General features: G+C 40.9%; 2 protein-coding genes across 2 annotated transcripts; one reads left to right on the top strand and one right to left on the bottom strand.

Moving 5' to 3' along the window:
• Window positions 1-526: 526 nt before the first annotated feature.
• Window positions 527-5,651, bottom strand: LOC135134219 (uncharacterized). The gene is made up of 2 exons (XM_064062846.1): window positions 3,793-5,651; window positions 527-761 (listed from the first exon to the last, which is right to left on the bottom strand). Exons 1-2 carry the CDS (start codon window positions 5,437-5,439, stop codon window positions 546-548), a joined length of 1,863 nt encoding a protein of 620 aa, XP_063918916.1. The 5' UTR covers window positions 5,440-5,651; the 3' UTR covers window positions 527-545.
• A 2,826-nt stretch (window positions 5,652-8,477) lies between these two features.
• On the top strand, window positions 8,478-9,191 carry LOC135134225 (uncharacterized). The gene is made up of 3 exons (XM_064062854.1): window positions 8,478-8,548; window positions 8,605-8,904; window positions 8,952-9,191. Exons 1-3 carry the CDS (start codon window positions 8,495-8,497, stop codon window positions 9,036-9,038), a joined length of 441 nt encoding a protein of 146 aa, XP_063918924.1. The 5' UTR covers window positions 8,478-8,494; the 3' UTR covers window positions 9,039-9,191.
• The last annotated feature ends 35 nt before the right edge of the window (window positions 9,192-9,226 follow it).

Genomic DNA, 9,226 nt, shown 5'->3' on the forward strand with positions numbered 1-9,226 from the left:
GTCGATTTTTCAACTTTCGAATTTTTGAATTTCTCGCTTTTTAAATCTTAATTTTTTTTATCTATCTTTCGATTTTTTAGTTTTACAATTTTGGCAATTTTCCTATTTCTCAATTATTTGATTTTTAAAAATATCGTGAAAATAGATGTTTATTTTTTAAATTTTCGATTTTTGATTTTTTGTTACCGGGTTTGTGGAAGGGAATAAATAGTATATTATTAGCCAAGGTTGCAGAGCCAAGCATTCTAGACCGAGCGCAAATTAGAACCCGAGACGCGCAGCGTCGAGGGCTCTGAAGCGCGAGGTCAATTTTTGGATTTTTCGGTTTTTCAAAAGTTCTGTTCGAATGAATTTGTTCTTTTAGTTAAAAAATCGAAAAATGACAAATCGTGAAAAGGAAAAATTTTAACTTCAGAACTTGAAAAATTAAAAATCAAAAAAACTCCAAAATTGTCAAACAAATTATTATCAAATGAAATATTCAAAAGGTGAAAAATCTAGAAACTAAAAAAAATGAAAACTGGAATATTCGAATATAATATATTTCAAAGAAAAGTGTCCGAATTACAAAAGTTATACAAGGCACCACTGGTACGCCATATATTTTCTACGTCGTTCCGCTCAGCTGTTTCTCTTCTCTCTGCGCCGGTCCACGCCAGCGGCGCCAGCATCACGGGGGCCGGTCCAGTGGCGGCCACGTGGCGGCAGCGGTAACAGTCGGCTACGCTACCAGCCTCCGCGTCCCCGTGGAGCGAGTTGCCCTAAAAGAAGAGGGACCAGTTAACAAACAAATTAGGCTAAATCTCGCCTCAACTATTCCCGAGTTAGTAACCCTATATAACTTATTCTAAGCTTATAATAACATAACCTGTTGCTAGGGGATACTAAGACAGCAACGTAGTGATCTTAGAATTCCACTAGCTGACCTTATGACGAACAACCCTCATGGCTAGTCTCAGATTCTCCGTCGGATTCTGAACTAACTCTCACGTTGTAGGGCTTTAGCTTATCGAGGGAAACGACTCCTCTGTAGCTTCTCTGCGATCGAGAAGAACCTGTCATGTCCTCGACTACATAGCGATCATGTGTCAGGACTTCTGTAATGACAAAGGGCCCACTATACTTTGGCAGAAGCTTCTTGCTTTGGCCCTGGTTACTAGCAGCAATCGTTCGCACTAGAACCTGTTCACCTTTCTTATACGTTCGCCCCGCACGTCGATGTGCATCGAAGGAAGCTTTGCGTTTGCTTTGATGGGCGTCTATACGAGCTTTTGCGTTCGCTCTCATTGCTTGGACGTCTCCTGCATTCTCTGGTTCAATTGCCACTTCGTTGGCCAGAAATGCAGTACCAGTGCTTCTTGGCGCGCATCCGAACAGCAACTCGTATGGCGATTTTCCCGTAGACGAATTCGCCGTAGAATTCAGTCCCCATCGCACTGCCGAGACGGCTTCGTCCCATCTTTGTTCATCTTCCATAGATGACGCCAGTGAGGCTAATATCGTGCGGTTGTAACGTTCAACCTGACCATTTGCTCTCGGGGTTGCCGTTGCGTTCAAAACATGCTTTATGTTTAGAGTCTTGCAGTATTCCGTGAACTGCTTACTAGTAAAACAGCTACCTCTATCTGAGATGATTCTTCTAGGAACACCAAAATTGTCTATCATGCTATTCAAGAAGTTAACCACGAGTCGTGCCTTAGTTGATGGGACTGCCTTCATGAACACGAACTTTGTAAAAGCATCTACAAGCACTATTAAATATGCATTCTTTCGTTTCGACTTGACAAAAGGGCCCAGATGATCAACGTGAAGTGTGTCAAAGGGCACCGCAATTTTCTCGATAGGGTGCATGTAGCCTGGCTTTTTCCCACCCATGTCTTTGTTGTACAAGCACGGTAGGCAACTCGATATATACTTCTTGACGTATCTACGCATTCCAGGAAACCAGTATGATGCCGATATGGCCGATATCGTCTTCATATCTGCCAAGTGGCCATTCTCGTCATGGAAATGCGAGACGACGTTTCGTCTTGCCGTCTTAGGCACAACCCACTTATTCCCGTTGTTTGTAATCTTATACAGTCTATTGTTGATAAGACGATAGTTTGCATGTATATCTCGTTCTTCCTTATCCTCTGGCTTCCGTTGCAGAGTCTCGATAAGGTACTTGCACCTATCGTCCAACATCTGAGCGGTTAGAACCCAATCATCTTCGTTGATGTTTACGGCACCTGCAATCGTTACTTCTAAACCGACAGGGTTTCTGCTCAAAGCATCAGCGTGTGACATTTTGTGTCCCGGACGATATTCGACGTCAAACGTATAATCTTGGATGCTTAGCCACCATCTTCCAATTCTAGGGACTAAATCACGCTTCGATAGAGTGGCGCGAATCGCGCTACAATCCGTCACAACCTTAAATTTCAGACCAATAAAATATATTCTAAATGCTTTCAATGTATACACCACTGCCATTGTCTCTAACTCGTATGAGTGGTATCGTTGTTCTTCCTTCGTAGTCTGTCTGGAATAATATAGTACTGGTCGAACAGTACCGTCCCTTTGCCTTTGTAATAGAATGCCACCTATTCCCCATTTGGATGCGTCAGTGTGAACCTCCGTCGTCAATTGCGGGTCGTAAATCGCCAATAGAGGTCGTGATGTTAATGACTTTTTGAGGGCGTCAAAAGCTATCCGTTGTTCGTCACCCCATGTGAAAACAGTGTCTTTTTTTGTTAGGATTGTTAGCGGTTTAGCGATTTTAGCGAAATCTCTAACATACTTTCTGAAATAACTAGCCAAGCCAAGAAACTGTCTGACACCGCGTACATCAGTCGGCGTTGGGAAATTCTCGACTGCGACTGTCTTTGCTTTCCCTGGTCGTATGCCTTGGCCACTAATCTCATGTCCTAAGTATTCAACTTTTTCCATAAAAAACTGGCACTTGGCCGGGCGTAAAGTAAGTCCAGCAGTGCGAAGTGACTGTAAGACTAGTCTTAGATTAGCCATGCCACTTTCGATGTCTTCTGTCGGCAGCAATATGTCGTCCATATAAGCTAGCGCCTTCCCGTAACGCAAATTCCCCAAAACCTTGTTTATAGTTCTTTGGAACACAGCTGGTGCGTTACACAATCCAAATGGAACCCTGAGGAATTCGTAGTGACCGTCTGGAGTGACAAAAGCCGTTTTAGGAACAGAAGAAGCTTCTATTTGCAATTGGTGGTATCCGCTGGCCAGGTCCAGACTTGTAAAGTACCTACATCCTTTCAATTTTTCTACGAATTCGTCAACGTGTGGAAGAGGGAACCTGTCCTTTACTGTTTTGGCGTTTAAGGCTCTGTAGTCGACGCACATACGCTGCTCACCGTTTTTCTTCTTCACGAGGACTATAGGGCTCGAGTAAGGCGAATCCGATTCTTGGATGATCTCATTTTCGAGTAGATCTTTTACGATGTCTCTCACAACTTGGCGTTCATTGTGAGAGAGACGATATGGCCGATAGACCACAGGATTGTCATCCTGAAGATGTATCGACATCTTCAACACGTCGGTTTTGCCTAGATGTTTAGTGGTTGACGCAAAACAATCGCTAAATTCGTTTATTAAACTAACTAAATCACGGACCTGCGTTGGCGTGAGATGTTGATTGTATATCAGATTATGGAAATCGAAAACATCGACTACATCAACGGATTGTGTCGCTAACGGCAATGCAGTTGTTACTTTTGACACCGGAGACGACTTTTCCTCAAAACAAACTACAGACCTAACTAAGATTGTTTTGGGACTTACCTCGATATGCCGGTACGAAAGATTCGTGATGGCGACGTAGCCATCCTCCCCCTTCGTAATACATTCGTGTACGACGTGTTCTCCATCAGGCAGCGGTCGTAAGCCACCTTTTACGTATACGTCGTCGGCACAGGCACCTCGAGAAGTCACGGCGACGAGAGCCGTTGTTCTCGGTTCTAACACGATTGATTCCTTTGCCCATAAAGGAATTTTCCTGGGAGGAACATCGAGAGTTTCGCACAAGTCACTTCCTCTTCGGGTAACTCGTACGGTCTGTCCAGAAACAATCATCATGATCTCATCTTGATTTAAGAAAGTTTGGCCCACCAGCACAGGAATTTCTTGAGCAGTATTGGGTACTATCAGGCTCTCAACTTCAGCCTCTGCACCATCTATCTTGAGTCGGATGGTCAGTTTTCCGAGAGTTTTCGTGGCTACTCCGCCGTAACCTATTACATATTTCGTGCAGGGACTGCGTTCCATGTTCAGCATGTTGGCGGTATCTTCCCGGATTAGAACAGCGCCGCACCCCGAATCAACATATGCCTGGGAGGGCGTTTCATTAACCCAGCAGTCAAAAAAATAACTACTGTTGACGGGTGCCAAGTCTTTCTCAAGGACAACTTGATTCTTGATGGACTGCCTGCGGCAATCTTTTGTAAGGTGGCCCAACCGCTTACAACTGGCACATTCCACTTTGGGTTTCGGACACTTATCGGCAAAGTGACCCTCATCCCTACAGTTATAGCATTTTGGGGGTCTTCTAGCCGGTGGTTTCGCTTTTTTTGGAGGCGGCTCATTCGATCGCTCCCTTTCGCTCAAAGGACGGCGATGTGCAGTTGTAAACGCAGTTTTCGCTACAGTCGTGCTCGAGACGGACTTTTCAGGTTTTAGAACAGAGATATATTCAGCGTAGAGCCGGTCTGGGCTCGTATATCTACCTGCTCTGGCCCCTGCTTGGACGCTTGGATCTTCAATACCATCAATAATACACGACACGGCTCTATGTCCATTAATATCGCAAGCATTTGTAAGTTCTACCTTGTCAAAGTAATATCTTTCCCATGATTCTGTAGGCAACTTCATCCGATTTACGAGGGCACGTAACGTAGTGGCGAAATCTCTGTGTTCAGGGAAGGATTTTACGAGCAATTTCTTCCACTCTTTCCAACTCAGTCGATATGTTGATAAATTATCATACCAGCGTCGAGCTAATCCACTTAGACGACTCTGCATTAAAAATATCATGGTTGGCTCATCCCAGTTATTAATTTTTGCCAACTGTTCGATTTTTGCGATCCATTTCGCTGAACTCAAATTTGGATTTCCAGGCGTGAACTCGGGTATACTTTCCGGTTTTATAGCAACCCTAATTCCACGATGGTGTTTGTCTTTCGCCTTTGTTTGGTGCTTAATCAACTTTTCCACCAACGCTTCTAACCTGCTCACAGTATCGTTGGATTTTGATAACGGAGGTGTATTTGATGGCGTACATGACTTATGGTCGCTGCCCCGGCTCGTACCAGGTGCGCTTAAGTTTCGGGACGCTTTGGAAGGTGATCGAGTACGCTTCTGTCTGCGCTTGTAGTTCCCATCCGCTGAACTCGATCTGGAGCTCGAGCTACTGGAGTAACTATCACGATCCATCGCATTCACATCACTCCCGAACTCTCACAGAAAAGCACAAGGGCTATCCCACCGCTGCCCTATAATATATTTCAAAGAAAAGTGTCCGAATTACAAAAGTTATACAAGGCACCACTGGTACGCCATATATTTTCTACGTCGTTCCGCTCAGCTGTTTCTCTTCTCTCTGCGCCGGTCCACGCCAGCGGCGCCAGCATCACGGGGGCCGGTCCAGTGGCGGCCACGTGGCGGCAGCGGTAACACGAATTCGATTTTTTTTTCAATTTTTCGATATTTCAGTTTTTCATTTTCCGATTTCTCATTTATCCGATTTTTCAATTTGTCATTTTTTTATTTTTAGCAAGTACTGCCCCACCCACGCAGACTTGATTTTCTTAGAAGAATAAATCATCTGCCAAAATCAGTCTTATCTTGGCAAGTACTAGCCCCCCGCCCACCCTCCCCTATTTTCTTAAAGGATATGTCATTTGCCAAAATCAGTCTCATCTTGACAAGTATTAGCCCTGCCCACCCATCCTTTATTTTCTTAGTCCAGTGGGTCATCTGCCAAAATCAGTCTTATCTTGAAAAGTAGGTACTACAAATGATTTTAATATACAGGGTGCTGAAAAAATTGCGTACCAACTTTATGACACGTTGTTGAGGACTATTTATAGAATAGAGAAAATATAATTAAAAATTCTTGGGCCCAAATGTAGAAACTATAGCCCTTCAAAATTTAACTTTTTTTTTTAATATTTCATCATATTTTAATTCACACTTGGTGTTAGATACATGAAATCAATTAGACTTCCATTATTCAAAATAATTTTGGAGGTATCTTGTTTTCGTCAACAATTTTCTTTATTTTATAATATAAAAAAAAAACTTAAAAATTGTATAAGATGAATTGGACAAGTGTCGTTAATTTTTAGAGTTTTTTGATTTATTGGTCTAAATTGATATTTTGTTTTTGTACGTCAAATTTACGTAAGGAATTTTTTAGTGATTTTTTCCGAACTTAGACTTGTGAACTTAATAATGTATGGTTTAGTTGGAGCGCCATTTTTTCAGCACCCTGTAAAATATTTTGAGATGACGTCATCAAATTCTTCGGGGGGATGATTAGCCAAATTTTGGTTAGCATCTTACCATCTAGATGATATTCCTAATAAGTATACATACAATATTTGACAATAATCTGTATATTAGTTTTGGAGAATATTGCCTAATAAAAAATGACAGAGACGGCAGGTAGATGAAAAGGAGAGGTTACTTTTTTAGTATTGTAGGGGTCATGAAACGTCGACAAAACGTGAAAGTCACCCGGTGAACTCGATTACGGTCAGAAGATGGCCATCGATTTGAGAATTTACTTTTGATCGTAGCGTTTTCAACTCAAACTTTGAGAACTAGATCAGCTACTCTACCCTCCAGGAAAAGCTTTTATATTTAAAAAGACGACTTTACACTGTATTTTTGTATTAATTTGTTCCTGTTTTCACGTTTTCTGCCGTGAGGTCTTTTTCAAAAAAATTTACGAGACCTGACCTGACATTTATGTAAAGCAATAAATTTCTGTAGAAACTGTTTCATATAACCCATATGTTTTCTTGTAGATCCTTTCAAAAAACATCTTACGACTGAAATTCTTAAAGGTACGTACCTTATAAACCCGTAAATTTTAGGGTATACTTGATGTCACAGCAACAGGAACTATGATTTTTGGTTGGTAAAGAGATTTTAGAAAATTTTTATTGCGTTTGAGGTTACTGACCCTTGGAACTTTAGGTTGATGAACACAAAGAGACAGTACAGACAGTTTTGTCTGTGTTGTAATGAAAACTGACATTTTAAACTAGTTTTGTTCGTTACAAATTTCTTTTGTGCTGCCAAAAAAGTTGAAACGTCACAGACTTTGTGTAAAAAATGGTGGCGAGTGGGATTTCTAATTTAACTTCTTCACATAGGTATTTTACGTTAGAATTTAGCTAAGTGTTTGACGGGATTACGAGAGATCTTGTGGTTTAGTCATCGCCTCTACAGACTCAAATTTTAATTGAGTTCGTACTCTTGAAGTCTTTTGTATTCTTATCGGTTTTCTGTTTTTACTTGAATAATTAAACTCAACTGAACTTTATTATTCCACCGAAGATTCACCATCTTTTCTTTGTCTACTTGAAGAACTTAGTTGATTACTTTGTGGTTTAGTTTAATCCTGCCCCTTGGAGCTAAAGTTATCGTAAGTGCATGAGTATCGAATATCCTTTTGAGGTCCCTCAGCGTTTGATGTTAACTAGTTAACTATATCGTGAAGTACCTATAACAAAAATAAATTTTACTCAGTTACTGAACCACAAGAAATATCGCAACATAGCACTCGGGAACGTTTTTGTGCCCTACACATTTATTACTTTCAGTTATAATTTTCTCAAACGCCAGCTTTTATATTTTCATCACGAATTTAATACACGATCTATTTGTTTACCGTCTTGCGTCATTTGCCAGAGCGAAATTTTCGATTAATTAATAAAATTACCTCGTTTAAACGCTCTTTTAATTATTTAGCCCCCTGATCCAATTACTACAATATTACACCAAGAAAAGTGTCAGCAACACAAGAACAGTTAATTAAATTAAGCCCCACTTTTCGCATGAATGTCACGAAAACAATCTCCGTAAATGGTATTTAGACCTCGAAGAGAAATAGATAAAATTTGCTGCAACAGAAACTTTTTAAATAAACTTAATCAGGCTTTTTTATTATTCGATCCACTTCGGATTCGAGTCAGAAAATTACTCACCAACTTGAATAATTAATTTTGTAGACGCGTCCCAACTTTTATCAGAGTCTTCTCAGACGATTAATTTGAGCTGGAAGTTATAGGGTTCGAGACCGTTAACCCCAAATTTGCCGCAGGAATAAAATATTTGTGTTTGATCTAAAAAGCACGTAACGGATTATCACCAGGAACTAATTTGAAGACTTCAGAAATAAACCATCCGTGTTATTTTAGTAAATACATACAAGTATATAAGTCGCTGGGAGGGTTCAAACGAAAGTAGTTGTGTTAAGATGGCGAAGTATTTTTTATTTTTTATTGCGCTGCTGTTTTTTGTAGTACGAAAGGTAAGTTCTGTGTGGGGGTGAAATGAAACGTCGTAGACTACTATCAATGTTACTAGGTTACTAGCTGTAGTTGTGGTTGTGGTCTTTCATCCAATCCAGCTTTCGACTATGATTACGGAAATTTGGGGGTTAAAGTTTGCGACGATTATGCCATTCCTCCGTTAGAAATTCAGAAGCCTTTGTGTCCTCCGCCACCATCAGTTTGTAAAGAACTTGGAATAGGACCCCAGGCACCATATTACCCTGCGCCACCATCTGGTTGCGGAGGAAGCTGGCTACCACTTCTACCAAGGTGTCTGCGAAAAAGAATCAGATACCCCTTTTGCATCTCCAAAGCTAACCTCTACAATCGAAGGGTACTCTAGCCTATATTTTGTAATCAACTCTCACGTTCATTTTTTAGCCGGCGTTATCGAAGTTCAATTCCTGCGGTTCTGGATACTTAACACCAAGCTTGACACCCTTACAAACCTGTGGTTGCGGTTGTTGACTAGACTAAGTATTCAGCACAGTTATAATGTGAACGTAATTCTCAAAAATTAGAAATAAATGGAAATCGAGGACATATTTACGTTAACTCGGAATCCTTGTGCATAATTTCGAAAATGTGGTCTTTCCAGTCCGCTTTTTTTCTTGATTGTGAATTAAGCCGTTATTAGTCTTGAATGTGAATGTTTT

The sequence above is a fragment of the Zophobas morio genome, unplaced genomic scaffold (assembly GCF_036711695.1).
Source record: "Zophobas morio isolate AGI-343-1 ecotype UQ-CSIRO unplaced genomic scaffold, CSIRO_AGI_Zmor_V1 ptg000023l, whole genome shotgun sequence".
In the NCBI taxonomy this organism is placed as follows: Eukaryota; Metazoa; Arthropoda; class Insecta; order Coleoptera; family Tenebrionidae; genus Zophobas; species Zophobas morio.

What these genes read in the sequence shown, in the direction of transcription:
- LOC135134219 (XM_064062846.1), bottom strand. Translation starts at nt 5,439, where the DNA reads ATGGATCGTGATAGTTACTCCAGTAGCTCGAGCTCCAGATCGAGTTCA. An exon ending in TTTCGTACCGGCATATCGAG is followed by an intron (nt 762 to 3,792) that starts GTAAGTCCCAAA and finishes CTCTTCTTTTAG; the next exon opens with GGCAACTCGCTCCACGGGGA.
- LOC135134225 (XM_064062854.1), top strand. Translation starts at nt 8,495, where the DNA reads ATGGCGAAGTATTTTTTATTTTTTATTGCGCTGCTGTTTTTTGTAGTA. An exon ending in TGTTTTTTGTAGTACGAAAG is followed by an intron (nt 8,549 to 8,604) that starts GTAAGTTCTGTG and finishes CAATGTTACTAG; the next exon opens with GTTACTAGCTGTAGTTGTGG. An exon ending in CTAACCTCTACAATCGAAGG is followed by an intron (nt 8,905 to 8,951) that starts GTACTCTAGCCT and finishes TTCATTTTTTAG; the next exon opens with CCGGCGTTATCGAAGTTCAA.